We start from the raw sequence: 16547 nt of genomic DNA, 5'->3' as shown, positions 1-16547 counted from the left end.
TTCATCTATTTCTTCCCACATCAAACTTGAAAAACAAGAGAGGACAACGGACAATGCTGAGTTTGCCCTGATCAATAATCTGTAATTTAATGGCCAATTTAATAGCCAATTTGATTGAGTATTTTAGTGGGCAATTTTCTTAAACAATCTAACTATAATTATGTTATGCTTTTTTTAATTAGTAAGGGTGATTAAATCTGACTTTGCCATATTTAGATAAATAGGTTCATTTTAACTGGCTAGACTAGATTGGGGATATTGGACTAAACTAGATTAGACTGGACTAGATTTAGAATGCAATAGAATAGATCTTTGGTATCCCTGGAAAATGTGTTTTGCCTTCCAAGTAGCTAACCTATCTGACACCATAAACGAAGAGCAGTGCTCCTGGAGCAGTGTAGGGGTTTAGTGCTCCAAGGCACAACAGACCTGGGATTTCTCTAATAAACTCACCAGATCACCCCCACTCCCAGCCAGCTCCTCAGATGGAGTGAGAGGGCTGGAGGAGGATATTTTCAAAGGCATGCAAAGGCTAATTGGTTATTTATTGGTCCTTGGTTTACACTTGTTGGATCATGTGCGCGTGACAAATAGGTCTACACTTTGATTTGAGTGTGGGAATGTTTGTGTCCGCCAGGAGGCAGGAAAACATAAAAGTATGGACTGCTAGGTAGTGAGGAGGATCCCCTAAACACAGGAACTGCAGATGTAGGCTATTCTATTTCATGAAGTAAGTAGGCCACTAAGTCCGAGGGATAGGCATCGAAGATTTCTTCATTGAGATAAAGCAGTTCTCTTTTTGATAAAGCTAAACAAATGTGTATATTTGGTTAAATGTATGGCCAAGTCTAGAAATGGATCCTCAGAAGTATTTTCTACATATTGGGTATGCGGGCCCGGCAGTTCCAACGGCGAACCTGGACGCGCTCCAACGTGCACACCGCTGTCACCTGATCACTGTCCGGTTCGAGAACCTTACCATCCACAGCGGCGGGCGCGTGGGACTTGAACTCCCGCACCTCTATGATAAAAATCGTTAACCACCGCCGCGGAGAGTTCTGCTTCGAGAATAACGGGCTGTTCTCCTGGCTTTTGTCAGAAATGGGATTCGAGGTCACAATCCTAGCGGGACAGGTGATTAACGCCATCACTGGGCGATATGGCCCGCCGTTTGACCACTTAATCTCCATGGTGAAGCTTGAGGGGCACCGGTGGCAGTGTGATGTAGTATTCGGTGGGTCAGGGTTCGAGTTCCCCATTTCCTTAGAGAAGGACGAACTCCAGAAGCAGGGCCACAGAGTGTACAGGATCAGACAGGAGGGTGGGAGAGATGTGCTTTCTGGAGTGGCAAGATGAAGAAAAGAGAGAAACTGGGCTCTGGACTGAGCTATACCAGTTCACTCTGGATACACGACACAGAGAAGACTTCAGAGAAATGTGACTACCAGAGTTCCCCTAGCTCCATCTTCTTCTGTAAGTCGCTTTGCTCCATCCTGAAGCCCAACAGGAGGCTCACCTACATGGGCCACAGACTCATCACCACCCAGTTCCCCTCAGAGGAAGGAGGGAACTAACTAAAACCATCAGAGAGCTGACGGATTCGATGATACCTGACATACTAAAGGAGAAGTTTGGAATCATGCTGGAATCTCCACTTATCCCAAAAGATGAAGCTATCACTTTTTTTTATGTACAATTTTATAACATGACAATCAACAGGACACAAACAAGAGGAAAATTGTCAGTCTGATTTAATAAATACACTTTAAGATGTACAATGGTCATTGCATTAATCCAAGTATTTTACATTTCAGACAACGGAGTCTGCGTCCAAAGTATTTACACATGTACAATTCTCAGGTTGCACTTAACCAAAGCAAGGTATGAACACCACTGAGAGAACGATAGAGGGAGGGAAAACATGAGAAGGGTAGTTTCCAAAAGCGTTGACCTCACACAAACATGACTACTCTGGGATAGGGTTAGGGGGCGGGACAGAGCTGGCTCCCCTAGCCTTGCGTTCATAGTTGACAAGCCGCTGGCCAACCAGGTACCTGCAGGAAGGCAAAGAGGGAACAGAGGAGAAAAGAGTCATGTCAATCACAATACTAGAGCACTTACCTAGTTTGCTTGTGTGTCAGCAGCTGTTCAAGACCTTGAATAGTTATATCAGGTGTGGTAGTGCTGGGCCGAAACAAAAGCCTGCATATCCTGAAGCTCCCAGGACCAGGGTTGTACTATCCCTGTACAAGGAGCTCTGAATGAACATGCCAGGTATGGAGATAGGGGTGGGTGCTTACTTGTCGTTCTTGATGTGTTCGTAAAGACGTTTGAACTGTCGTATCTGGAAGGAGAGAATGCCGATGATGGACACCACCATCAGGAGGAATGGGTAGATCCTCCTCTGCATCAGAATCTGCATCTCTGGAGTCACACCTGACACACCGGGAGGGGCACAGTGTTATTAGCAGAGTCACACACACACACACACACACACACACACACACACACACACACACACACACACACACACACACACACACACAGGTGACTGACCTACGGTAGGTACGACCCCGGCTGCTATGACGTAGGGGACACAGAGGGACAGCAGCAGCACTGAGATGACGGGGGCAGCCAGCTTACGGATGATGAAATGGAGGTCGATGTTCCTGATGCCGTTAGCATACACCTGACAGGAAGAGAGGTGGCAATGTTATCACTCACTGGTGACTTTACACAGTTGCAAAAGGTTAAAAGCTTTATTGATCATGTAGGGGGAATGGACATGTCTCATTGTGACTGTAATTGAACCTGTGGAAACCAATGTAAACTGGGCAAACAGTGTGAGATTGAGAATTCAAATTATATTAGGTTAAGGCAGTGTTTTCTTTTTTAGGAACTCAGTCCAGCTTTCAACTTACTCTTGAAAATTTTAAAATGGTAGAATGCACAAGGTGCAATTTCAAAATTGGGTAGTGCATCATCAGTTTTCCTCGTCATGTCAGTCACTGCATACGTTAGAGAGATATTTATAACTTGTCAGAAAAGTCCAGATCAACTAGCCCATGTCAGCTAATGTTTTTTAGCTAGGTTATTTAGCCTATAGATTTTGATGTAATGTTTGAGTCACTCAAATATCACATGAATACACATTAGACATGGCAAAATGTATAGAACTGGAAGAACATTTTATTTAAAACAGCTAAATGTTCTCTGTACCCCATGACAGAATGTGTAGAATTGCAGTAAATAAACTTTTTATCTACCAACAAGAGCGGTGTGAACAGTTTGTGTCATGAACAGTGCTTGTGCCCATAGAAATAGATGTGGCGCGCGCAGGGGGGGGGGCGCGGGATGTTCTCCAATGCTGGAAGGGTGTCTGAGTTTAAAAGTTTGGGAACCCCTGGGTTAAGGGATAATGACGTGGTGTAAGGTAACACACCTGTTCTATGACAGACTTCAGCCACCACTGGGGACCCATGAGGGTGATGGCAGCAATGATTTTGGCATGGAGTACCCCCAGAGCCCAGTCCTACACACACACAGATGGACACAAGGTACAAGGAGTCTTACTGTTTAAAATACAGTGATCTTTACTATTACATTCTTGCTCTCTCACACAGTCAGTACCTGCCAGGGGTAGAAGAGAGGTGTCTGGTCCAGAGGAACGCGTAGCGGAGCAACGATGACCAGCTCAAACAGCAGGCCCAGCAGTAGAGGGATAACACCTGCCACCAGCAACGCTACTACCAGGGTCTTCAGGATCTATACAAACACACATAGACACACAAAATTAAAAAGGCAAGAGATGATCGGATGTTGAAATATTACATAAATATCTTGGCATGGACACCTTGGCCTTGGACATACAGCCACCTAAAGGTATCCATCCAGCCACCTTCATAACTAGTACAGCCTACTATACATTTGTCCACATACAGTTCCAGCAGAGAGTAGGTCTTACCATGAGGGTCCACTCCTGGACTTTGATCATGATGATGGTGCGTCCCTGGGGCATCCAAGCCAACAGCACGGTGGCACCGCGGATGGACAGCCAGCACACGTACAGACCACACGCTGCTGTATACAGCTCATGGATCTTAGCGCTACCCGTCCAGAACGACATCAGCCAACGGCCCACAAACACTACAACACACAGATGGGCTTTAGGTACCTATGAAACAGATTTATACCTATCATGTAATTCTTTCTTCTAGAAAAAAGGTATACAATACATTTCCTAAAGATGGAGATTAATCAAATTATACTAATTTTATTTAAAATTAAGAAACATGTTAAGTGTGGCATGTAGCCTAGTGGTTAGGTGCGTTGGGCCATTAACCGAAAGGTCGCTGGTTTGAATCCCCAAGCCGACAAGGTGAAACATCTGTCGATGTGCCCCTGAGCAAAACACTTAACCCTAATTGCTCCTTTAAGTCGATTTGTATGCAAAAAATGTTTTAAAAAAATAGACAATGAAATGGAGCATGTCCATGACCATGTCTCACCTGGTAACGTCAAACACACCAGGCTGGCCACCAGCAGAGTGACACACATAAAGCCTATCAGCAAGACAATCTACAGACAGGAGGAGAGAGACATATTATAGGGGGTGACTTATCCTGAAGTGGTAGGGCTGGAAGCCTATAGGTCCACCTGCTGTAATGTGTAGTGTAACTCACCCTGTTGGTGGAGTGTATAGGGGTTAAGTGTGTAGTGTAACTCACCCTGAAGGGGAAGCGTAGAGGGCGTTGGTAGGGTTGGAAGCCTATAGGTCCACCTTGCTGTAATATGGCCTGATGGGCTGCATGAAGCCCCTCACCCACAACAGGGGCAGGGTTGTTGTTGTTGTTGACAGGCTGGTTGGCCTCATTCTCTTCCTGTTCACCCAGCAGGTAAGAGTGGAGGTCTCTTGAGGAGTGGGGTAGGAGTGGGGGGGGGCAGGAGAGGGGTAGGAGTACAGTAGAGGGAGAGGGGGAGAGGGGTAGGAGAGGGGTAGGAGTGGGAGAGGAGGAGAGTGTTGGAGTGGGGGGAGGCGGACAGGAGAGTGGGAGGAGGAAGAGGGGAAGGAGGTAGAGAGAGTTAATAAATATATACATTGAGGGAAAAAAGTATTTGATCCCCTGCTGATTTTGTACGTTTGCCCACTGACAAAGATATGATCAGTCTATAATTTTAATGGTTGGTTTATTTGAACAGAGAGACAGAATAACAACAAAAAAATCCAGAAAAACGCATGTAAAAAATATTCTACATTGATTTGCATTTTAATGAGGGAAATAAGTATTTGACCCCCTCTCAATCAGAAAGATTTCTGGCTCCCAGGTGTCTTTTATACAGGTAACGAGCTGAGATTAGGAGCACACTTTTAAAGGGAGTGCTCCTAATCTCAGCTTGTTACCTGTATAAAAGACAACTGTCCACAGAAGCAATCAATCAGATTCCAAACTCCCCACCATGGCCAAGACCAAAGAGCTCTCCAAGGATGTCAGGGACAATATTGTAGACCTACACAAGGCTGAAATGGGCTACAAGACCGTCGCCAAGCAGCTTGGTGAGAAGGTGACAACAGTTGGTGCGATTATTCGCAAATGGAAGAAACACAAAATAACTCCCTCAGGATCTCCCTCAGCCTGGGGCTCCATGCAAGATCTCACCTCGTGGAGTTGCAATGATCATGAGAACGGTGAGGAATCAGCCCAGAACTACACAGGAGGATCTTGTCAATGATCTCAAGGCAGCTGGGACCATAGTCACCAAGAAAACAATTGGTAACACACTACGCCGTGAAGGACTGAAATCCTGCAGCGCCCGCAAGGTCCCCCTGCTCAAGAAAGCACAAATACATGCCCATCTGAAGTTTGCCAATGAACATCTGAATGATTCAGAGGAGAACTGGGTGAAAGTGTTGTGGTCAGATGAGACCAAAATGGAGCTCTATGGCATCAACTCAACTCACCGTGTTTGGAGGAGGAATGCTGTCTATGACCCCAAGAACACCATCCCCACCGTTAAACATGGAGGTGGAAACATTATGCTTTGGGGGTGTTTTTCTGCTAAGGGGACAGGACAACTTCACTGCATCAAAGGGACGATGGACGGGGCCATGTAACGTCAAATCTTGGGTGAGAACCTCCTTCCCTCAGCCAGGGCATTGAAAATGGGTCGTGGATGGGTATTCCAGCATGACAATGACCCAAAACACACGGCCAAGGCAACAAAGGAGTGGCTCAAGAAGAAGCACATTAAGGTCCTGGAGTGGCCTAGCCAGTCTCCAGACCTTAATCCCATAGAAAACCTGTGGAGGGAACTGAAGGTTCGAGTTGCCAAACGTCAGCCTCGAAACCTTAATGACTTGGAGAAGATCTGCAAAGAGGAGTGGGACAAAATCCCTCCTGAGATGTGTGCAAACCTGGTGGCCAACTACAAGAAACGTCTGACCTCTGTGATTGCCAACAAGGGTTTTTCCACCAAGTACTAAGTCATGTTTTGCAGAGGGGTCAAATACTTATTTCCCTAATTAAAATAAAATCAATTTATAACATTCTTGACATGTTGTTTTTGACTTTTTTGTTGTTATTCTGTCTCTCACTGTTCAAATAAACCTACCATTAAAATTATAGACTGATCATTTCTTTGTCAGTGGGCAAACGTACAAAATGAGCAGGGGATCAAATACTTTTTTCCCCTCACTGTAGTTCATGTTATGGATTGTAGCTATAATGAGAAAGCCCTTTGGGGGTGTGTGTATAAGTGTGAATAAGCAGTGCAGGGATCATCAACTAGATTCAGCCGTGGTCCGATTCTTTCTTGAGCGGATGGTCAGGGGGCCAGAACATAATTCAAAATAATTTGTAGACTGCAAATTGACTGCAAGAAGCCCAAACTGATATAATATTTCACTAAAACGATCACATATATCTCTCTCTATTATGCGTGGGATTACTTTAGAACAGGTATCCTAAATTAAAATCACTTGGAGCTGATTCGCTGGTGTTTTTACAGTCTTTTACAGTGGGGGAAAAAAGTATTTAGTCAGCCACCAATTGTGCAAGTTCTCCCACTTAAAAAGATGAGAGAGGCCTGTAATTTTCATCATAGGTAAACATCAACTATTACAGACAAAATGAGAAAAACAAATCCAGAAAATCACATTGTAGGATTTTTAATGAATTTATTAGCAAATTATGGTGGAAAATAAGTATTTGGTCAATAACAAATGTTTCTCAATACTTTGTTATATACCCTTTGTTGGCAATGACACAGGTCAAACATTTTCTGTAAGTCTTCACACGGACTTTCAACTCCCTCCAAAGATTTTCTATGGGGTTGAGATCTGGAGACTGGCTGGGCCACTCCAGGACCTTGAAATGCTTCTTACGAAGCCACTCCTTCGTTGCCCGGGCGGTGTGTTTGGGATCATCAACTCGTCATGCTGAAAGACCCAGCCACGTTTCATCTTCAATGCCCTTGCTGATGGAAGGAGGTTTTCACTCAAAATCTCACAATACGTGGCCCCATTCATTCTTTCCTTTACACGGATCAGTCGTCCTGGTCCCTTTGCAGAAAAACAGCCCCAAAGCATGATGTTTCCACCCCCATGCTTCACAGTAGGTATGGTGTTCTTTGGATGCAACTCAGCATTCTTTGTCCTCCAAACACGACGAGTTGAGTTTTTACCAAAAAAGTTCTATTTTGGTTTCATCTGACCATATGACATTCTCCCAATCCTCTTCTGGATCATCCAAATGCACTCTAGCAAACTTCAGACGGGCCTGGACATGTACTGGCTTAAGCAGGGGGACACGTCTGGCACTGCAGGATTTGAGTCCCTGGCGGCGTAGTGTGTTACTGATGGTAGGCTTTGTTACTTTGGTCCCAGCTCTCTGCAGGTCATTCACTAGGTCCCCCCGTGTGGTTCTGGGATTTTTGCTCACCGTTCTTGTGATCATTTTGACCCCATGGGGTGAGATCTTGCGTGGAGCCCCAGATCGAGGGAGATTATCAGTGGTCTTGTATGTCTTCCATTTCCCAATACTTGCTCCCACAGTTGATTTCTTCAAACCAAGCTGCTTACCTATTGCAGATTCAGTCTTCCCAGCCTGGTGCAGGTCTACAATTTTGTTTCTGGTGTCCATTGACAGCTCTTTGGTCTTGGCCATAGTGGAGTTTGGAGTGTGACTGTTTGAGGTTGTGGACAGGTGTCTTTTATACTGATAACAAGTTCAAACAGGTGCCATTAATACAGGTAACGAGTGGAGGACAGAGGAGCCTCTTAAAAAAGAAGTTACAGGTCTGTGAGAGCCAGAAATCTTGCTTGTTTGTAGGTGACCAAATACTTATTTTCCACCATAATTTGCAAATAAATTCATTAAAAATCCTACAATGTGATTTTCTGGGGAAAAAAAATCTCAATTTGTCTGTCATAGTTGACGTGTACCTATGATGAAAATTACAGGCCTCTCTCATCTTTTTAAGTGGGAGAACTTGCACAATTGGTGGCTGACTAAATACTTTTTTTCCCCACTGTATGTCCAAAAAAAAAATTATATATATATACATTGTGATGCCACGAGAGGCTACAGCTTCCAGCGGGATTGCCCAAGTAGTGCAAGGAGACCAGGTTCAACCAAAACAAGGATTTTATTAAAGGTCTTCGGCAACTAACGAAATAATAACACCATTCTGTCTCTCCCAGACCCAACCTCGAGACCGTGTCTCTTCTCTTCCACCCCCTCACCCCCAGTGTGTCTCTTCCCTTCAACCAAACCTCCAGCTCATCAGCTCCTGATTGGTTTCAGCTGCGTGGGAAGATTGGCCATAGAGGGTTGGAGTTCCCGACCATACCAGCAGATGGAGCCATAGCTGTCTGGGTTTGCAGCCATCTCAGGGGGATGTAACGTCCCTCCAGGACACAGCCTCTCGTGACATCACACATCCCCCTCCTCGGGACCGACGTCCTCGTCGGGTAAAGGCAGTGAAGAAGGCATCACGCCGGGAGAGGGCGTCCGCATTGCCGTGGTGCTTGCCAGACTGCTCTCTCTTCAACTCCTCCAACTCTAGGACCAGGGACTCAGCCTCCTGTTGTCTCTCCTTGAGTTTCTTACTGAACGCATCAGCCTTGGTTTTAGCAGAGTTTAGCTTCTGTTGAGCAGCTTTCAGTTCCTTCTCTCTCTCTGCCTCCGCATTCTTCATCTTGTTCTCCAACACCTTGTACTTCTCCTCGGCCTTCTTCTGGACCTCCTTACTACTGCGCAGGGTCTCCTCACACTCCTTGATGGTCCTGCGCAGCCTCTCCAGCTCCTCCTGTTGCTTATGGAAGGAGCTCTGTTGGAGTTTAGCCTGGAGGATATCTAACTCTTCTGTCTTCATGTCTAACTGTTGCTTTAACAAACGATACCTCTCAGCGGTCCCCTTCAGACCAGACAGTTCTTTGTCCAGATTCTGTAGCTCCGTCTCTGTGTCGGTCTGGGCACCTGCCATCCCTATCAGAGCCCGGGCGGGAGTGAGTAATTCGGAGGATTGCACCGGAGCCTTCCCAGGATGAGTCTTGCCTCTCCGTTTCCGAGGTACTCGGGTTATCCTCTCCTGAGACTCTCTCCAGAGTGGGTAAAAGGCTGGGCAGTCTCGTCCAATTAGGACAGGGACGGGGAGGGAATCAACCACCCCCCGCCGTCGTGTGTATGGTTCCCCGTGTGCTGGTCATTGTAAGTTCAGTAATGGGGTATTCTCTGGTGTCCCCATGGACACAGGAAACTGGGAGGACTTTCCCCGGGGTCAGACACGTTGGGCCCACCAAATCCTTACGCACCAGGGTGGCCCGGCTACCAGAATCCAGTAAGGCCTCCACATCATGGTGATTCACAGTTACCGGGCAGGTGGGGGGTCGATCGGGGCCGCCATCTACGACTCCCAAGAGCGAGGCAAAACGGTGTGTGGGTGCTGAGCGGGAGGACTCCGCAGTGGGCATAGGTTCCTCGGCTGGTTTCCCACACTGCCAGGAGATATGTCCCATCTCCCCACACCGGTAACACTGTCGAGTTTCCCCCTCCTGGTGTACTCTTCTTGGACCCGCCTGGTTTCTGGCTCCCCCTGGAGCCGGGATAAGTCCTGACGTGGCTGGGTTCGAGACCTTGGGGTCCTTTGGACGGGTTCTTTTCATTTGTGGTGGGGCCGCACTCCTGGGGTCTTTTCGGGAAGCATTCAGCATCTCCGCGGTGGCCTGGTACTTTTCCACAGCTTCCACGGTCAGATCAGCCGTGGTCAAGGCCTGTTGACTGATGAACCGTTTTGCCTCATAAGGCGGGCGCGTAGGTAACGATCCACCACAACGGCCTCCACCACCGCCGCTGCTGTATTCCTCTGCGGATCCAGCCATTTCCTTGCGATTCGGACAAGTTCATGCATCTGCGCCCGAGGAGGTTGGTCTGGTTGGAAGGTCCAACTGTGAAAGCGCTGGGCCATACCAAACTTTGTGAGTCCATATCTGCTGAGGATCTCAGACTTCAGGGCATCATAGTCAGTAACCTGGTCAGGGCCCAGGTCCCGGACAGCATTCAGCGCTTCCCCGGTTAGGAAGGGGGCTAACAGACCAACCCACTGTTGCTTGGGCCAGGCTTCCCTAGTGGCCGTGGCCTCAAATGCATGCAGGTATGCCTCAATGTCATCGGTAGCTCCCATCTTAGATATAAAGTCACTTGCCTTTATTGGGCGGGTATTTTGGACAACCATCTGTCTCTGCAACTGCAATTCCTCTGCCTTCAGAAGGTTGGCTGTCTTTTGCTCCTCCAAGAGAGCCACGTTTGCTTGCATCTGGGCTTGCTGGCCAGCAACAAGGGCTTTCAATATGTCCTCCATTTCAGTCGGCGGGGAGCCTACGGCCAACTTGGAAAACTGGGTGATCAAACCTTCGGTATCCTCCTCTGACATGCACTATTAACGCTTGAGCGTGCCCGTATTCTCCACCATCTGTGATGCCACGAGAGGCTACCGCTTCCAGCGGGATTGCCCAAGTAGTGCAAGGAGACCAGGTTCAACCAAAACAAGGATTTTATTAAAGGTCTTCGGCAACTAACGAAATAATAACACCATTCTGTCTCTCCCAGACCCAACCTCGAGACCGTGTCTCTTCTCTTCCACCCCCTCACCCCCAGTGTGTCTCTTCCCTTCAACCAAACCTCCAGCTCATCAGCTCCTGATTGGTTTCAGCTGCGTGGGAAGATTGGCCATAGAGGGTTGGAGTTCCCGACCATACCAGCAGATGGAGCCATAGCTGTCTGGGTTTGCAGCCATCTCAGGGGGATGTAACGTCCCTCCAGGACACAGCCTCTCGTGACATCACAACATACACACACACACAGCTCAAAAAAATAAAGGGAACACTTAAACAACACAATGTAACTCCAAGTCAATCACACTTCTGTGAAATCAAACTGTCCACTTAGGAAGCAACACTGATTGACAATACATTTCACATGCTGTTGTGCAACTGGAATAGACAACAGGAGGAAATTATAGGCAATTAGCAAGACACCCCCAATAAAGGACTGGTTTTGCAGTTGGTGACCACAGACCACTTCTCAGTTCCTATGCTTCCTGGCTGATGTTTTGGTCACTTTTGAATGCTGGTGGTGCTTTCACTCTAGTGGTAGCATGAGACGGAGTCTACAACCCACACAAGTGGCTCAGGTAGTGCAGCTCATCCAGGATGGCACATCAATGCGAGCTGTGGCAAGAAGGTTTGCTGTGTCTGTCAGCGTAGTGTCCAGAGCATGGAGGCGCTACCAGGAGACAGGCCAGTACATCAGGAGACGTGGAGGAGGCCGTAGGAGGGCAACAACCCAGCAGCAGGACTGCTACCTCCGCCTTTGTGCAAGGAGGAGCAGGAGGAGCACTGCCAGAGCCCTGCAAAATGACCTCCAGCAGGTTACAAATGTGCATGTGTCTGCTCAAACGGTCAGAAACAGACTCCATGAGGGTGGTATGAGGGCCCGACGTCCACAGGTGGGGGTTGTGCTTACAGCCCAACACCGTGCAGGACGTTTGGCATTTGCCAGAGAACACCAAGATTGGCAAATTCGCCACTGGCGCCCTGTGCTCTTCACAGATGAAAGCAGGTTCACACTGAGCACGTGACAGACGTGACAGAGTCTGGAGACGCCGTGGAGAACGTTCTGCTGCCTGCAACATCTTCCAGCATGAACGGTTTGGCGGTGGGTCAGTCATGGTGTGGGGTGGCATTTCTTTGGGGGACCGCACAGCCCACCATGTGCTCGCCAGAGGTAGGCTGACTGCCATTAGGTACCGAGATGAGATCCTCAGACCCCTTGTGAGACCATATGCTGGTGCGGTTGGCCCTGGGTTCCTCCTAATGCAAGACAATGCTAGACCTCATGTGGCTGGAGTGTGTCAGCAGTTCCTGCAAGAGGAAGGCATTGATGATATGGACTGGCCCGCCCGTTCCCCAGACCTGAATCCAATTGAGCACATCTGGGACATCATGTCTCGCTCCATCCACCAACGCCACGTTGCACCACAAACTGTCCAGGAGTTGGCGGATGCTTTAGTCCAGGTCTGGGAGGAGATCCCTCAGGAGACCATCCGCCACCTCATCAGGAGCATGCCCAGGCGTTGTAGGGAGGTCATACAGGCACGTGGATGCCACACACACTACTGAGCCTCATTTTGACTTGTTTTAAGGACATTACATCAAAGTTGGATCAGCCTGTAGTGTGGTTTTCCACTTTAATTTTGAGGGTGACTCCAAATCCAGACCTCCATGGGTTGATACATTTGATTTCCATTGATAATTTGTGTGTGATTTTGTTGTCAGCACATTCAACTATGTAAAGAAAAAAGTATTTAATACGTTTATTTCATTCATTCAGATCTAGGATGTGTTATTTTAGTGTTCCCTTTATTTTTGTGAGCAGTGTATATATATATTTTTTTACAATGATGTAAAATCACCGCCAGTTGGGGAACCCTGAAGTAGTGTCTAAGTGTGTATACGTTTGTATAGGAGCATGTATAGACTTACAGTAGGTATCCAGCGATAACAGTCCAGGTCCTGACCAGACCTTTGAGCCACTGGCGTGTGTGACCCTGCTCTAGGAGAGCTGGCAGAACCACCTGCAGCAGCAACAGCTCCAGAGACAGCTCACTGACTGGGGCATCACTGGAGATGAGAGGAGAGGAGGAGGATAGAGGAGGGGGGAGGAGAGGAGACTGGAGGGTGTTAGGAAACACTTGCATCCAAATACAACACTTATACACACTGCAGCTCTCCAGGACCAGGGTTGGCAACCACTGCTGGCCACAGTTGAGCCATGTGGGTGTACCTGTAGAGGAGGACGTTGTATGGGAGGAAGGCAGGGAGGAAGAGCTTCATCATCCTGATGGGCAGCCACAGCATCAGGAGGACGATAGAACCAAACACCACCTAGGAGGACGAGAGGAGAGATCATACACCTTCAATAATCAGCACACAAAGCAGAGCCCTAGCTGAATGTAACTACTCTTTAGGAACAATGTAGGGAATTTAGTGTTCACCAAGTGCTCAATGTATCGTACCACAGACAGGATGAACCTGCGGAGGTGTCTGTAGATGTACGTACCACAGACAGGATGAACCTGCAGAGGTGTCTGTAGATGTACGTACCACAGACAGGATGAACCTGCAGAGGTGTCTGTAGATGTACGTACCACAGACAGGATGAACCTGCGGAGGTGTCTGTAGATGTACGTACCACAGACAGGATGAACCTGCGGAGGTGTCTGTAGATGTACGTACCACAGACAGGATGAACCTGCGGAGGTGTCTGTAGATGTACGTACCACAGACAGGATGAACCTGCAGAGGTGTCTGTAGATGTACGTACCACAGACAGGATGAACCTGCGGATGTGTCTGTAGATGGGTAGGTGGATCATCTCCTGGACTGGGTTGAAGTCTGGATCGTTCAGGTTTCTCAGAAACCACAGGACCCCAGGCCTCAGCACCTGACCCAATACAGCACCACATCAACACACTATAACAAAGCAGCCAATGAGAATGTCTGAAATGTCACCCTATTCCCTATATAGTGTACTACTTGTTTTTTAAATAATACATGTTTTAGGGGGTTTATGTATTTTATTAAGATAGGATAGTGAAGAGGAGACAGGAAAGGTAGGAGAGTTTGCGAGTTAGAAGAACAAGGGTAGAATTCTAACCCATGCCGACTCTGTTAGCACTAGGCTGTACATGTGCCAGGATCCGCAGCACTAACCCTATGGGCCCTGGTCAAACGTACTGAACAATAAAGGGAAGTGAGTGTCATTTGGGTGGTCGCCCTGTTCCCTACCTCTCTCAGTAGGAGGATAAAGGATGCAAAGTAGAAGACGTAGACCATTCCCACCAGCCAGTGGAGGAACATGGTGGTGCCTGGAGCAGACTTAAAACTCAGCTCTCTGTCCTTTAGAGACGCATCAAACATCTCCTGCAGAACGGATGGAAGAAATACATGTTTTTATTTAAGAAATCAGGTAGGAGCGATTGAGTGATAAAAAGGGAGAGAGATGGAGAGAGACAGGGGGGAGAGAGACGGGGAGGAGAGAGACGGGGAGGAGAGAGATGGAGAGAGAGAGATGGAGAGACAGGGCAGGGGGGAGGAGATGGAGAGAGGGGAGAGAGAGATGAGAGATTGAGCGAGAGAGAGATGGAGAGAGAGAGGGGGGAGAGAGAGGGAGAGAGAGAGATGGAGAGGGGGGAGAGAGAGGGAGAGAGAGAGATGGAGAGGGGGGATAGAGATGGAGAGAGAGAGAGGGGGGAGAGAGAGAGAGGGGAGAGAGATGGAGAGAGGGGGGAGAGAGAGAGGGGGAGAGAGATGGAGAGAGACAGAGGAGAGAGACGGGGGGAGAGAGATGGAGAGAGACGGGGGGAGAGAGATGGAGAGAGACAGGGGGGAGAGAGACAGAGGAGAGAGACAGGGGGGAGAGAGACAGGGGGGAGAGAGATGGAGAGAGACCGGGGGAGAGAGATGAAGAGAGACGGGGAGGAGAGAGATGAGAGAGACGGGGAGGAGAGAGATGGAGAGAGAGAGGGGGGAGAGAGATGGAGAGAGACAGGGGGAGAGAGATGGAGAGAGACGGGGGGAGAGAGACCGGGGGAGAGAGAGGGGGAAGAGATAGAGGGATTAGAAAGAAAGAGGTATGTCTAAGTACTAAAGAGCAGATGTCGAGCCACCAGCCACAGATGAGGGGGAAAACTCCTATCTCCACGATGACCAGCAAAGAGACCTGGAAAACACACCAAGTTAAACACACACATGACAACAGGGACTATGCAGGAAAACTCAGGCAATTCATAAATCATGCATTGATGTCAAAGGGAGATTTACATTAAAAAGTTGAGCTACATCCTTCATTTAGTTTTCCTCTTCAAGTCAAGTCGTTCTACACGGAGTGTACAAAACATTAAGAACACCTTCCTAATATTGAATTGCACCCCGTTTGCCCTCAGAACAGCCTCAATTCATCAGGGCATGGACTCTACAAGGTATTGAAAGCGTTCCACAGGGATGCTGGCCCATATTCACTCCAATGCTTCCCACAGTTGTGTCAAGTTGTCTGGATGTCCTTTGGGTGGTGGACCATTCTTGATAAACATGGGAACCTGTTGAGCGTGGAAAAACCCAGCAGCGTTGCAGTTCTTGACACTAGCTGGTTTGCCCATTCACCCTCTGAATGGCACACATACACAATCAATGTCTCAAGGCTTAAAAATCATTCTTCAAACTGTCTCCTCCCCTCCACACTGACTGAAGTGGATTTAACAGGATCATAGCTTTCACCTGGTCAGTCTGTCATAGAAAGAGCAGGTGTTCCTAATGTTTTGTACACTCAGTGTATATTTCAGAGAGGGATTTACAGTAATACATTTAAAGCCAAAATTTAAAACCGAAATTTTACCTTGACAACGATATAGCAGACCCCTAGTAGACGGCGGGACCTCTGGAACCTGACGAGAGCAGCGAATCCCTGAGAGACACCATTTAAGGACAAACACCGAGATTGACACGGGAACAGGAGTGAAATTCTAGTCAAGTTCGGGACAGGATCAACAGTCCCTACCCCTCCTCCCAACAGTAAGACACCTTCTTCAGTCTTCAAATCACTATTTAAAACATTCTAATAGGCCTTTATCTGGACAGGCAAGGAAAAGTAGCTATCTAACAGTTCTCTTTTACATTTCTTGAGCACTGCACACCCAGCCAAAAATGGGGCCTTTGCTATGGAAACTCACACGCAGGACGAGCAGCTAATGGAGGAAGTTATTTCTGATTTCTGCTCGTTAAAATTAGCACGGGACAGGAGTGCTTTTTAAATCGGGACAGGACAGGAAAGTTGTCGGGGTTATACAACTGTGGTGGGATCGGGAAAGTACAAGAAAAAAGATTACAGGACAAGACAGGAATATATTTTCACTCCCGTGCCAACCTCTAAAACACATACTTGTATACACAAAAACAATGGAAAGATCTCCATGGAAACACTGCATGGTCACAG

General features: G+C 47.7%; 1 protein-coding gene and 1 pseudogene across 1 annotated transcript in view; one reads left to right on the top strand and one right to left on the bottom strand.

Moving 5' to 3' along the window:
* The first annotated feature begins 624 nt into the window (after nt 1–624).
* On the top strand, nt 625–1750 carry LOC121549480 (annotated as a pseudogene).
* The window catches only part of LOC121549891 (E3 ubiquitin-protein ligase MARCHF6-like), a 29888-nt gene continuing 15075 nt past the window's right edge, over nt 1735–16547 (bottom strand). The window contains exons 13-26 of the mRNA XM_045210501.1: nt 15951–16019; nt 15204–15278; nt 14345–14479; nt 13881–14000; nt 13341–13441; nt 13040–13177; nt 4728–4911; nt 4509–4578; nt 3965–4146; nt 3631–3765; nt 3443–3532; nt 2557–2689; nt 2301–2436; nt 1735–2054 (exon numbers count right to left, since the gene is read on the bottom strand). Of these exons, the coding sequence (XP_045066436.1) occupies nt 1967–2054; nt 2301–2436; nt 2557–2689; nt 3443–3532; nt 3631–3765; nt 3965–4146; nt 4509–4578; nt 4728–4911; nt 13040–13177; nt 13341–13441; nt 13881–14000; nt 14345–14479; nt 15204–15278; nt 15951–16019 (1656 nt within the window). The 3' untranslated portion in view covers nt 1735–1966. The remainder of the gene's footprint in view (nt 2055–2300; nt 2437–2556; nt 2690–3442; nt 3533–3630; nt 3766–3964; nt 4147–4508; nt 4579–4727; nt 4912–13039; nt 13178–13340; nt 13442–13880; nt 14001–14344; nt 14480–15203; nt 15279–15950; nt 16020–16547) is intronic.

This window comes from Coregonus clupeaformis, chromosome 34 (assembly GCF_020615455.1).
Source record: "Coregonus clupeaformis isolate EN_2021a chromosome 34, ASM2061545v1, whole genome shotgun sequence".
NCBI lineage: Eukaryota > Metazoa > Chordata > Actinopteri > Salmoniformes > Salmonidae > Coregonus > Coregonus clupeaformis.
This window is presented reverse-complemented; position numbering and strand designations above follow the sequence as displayed.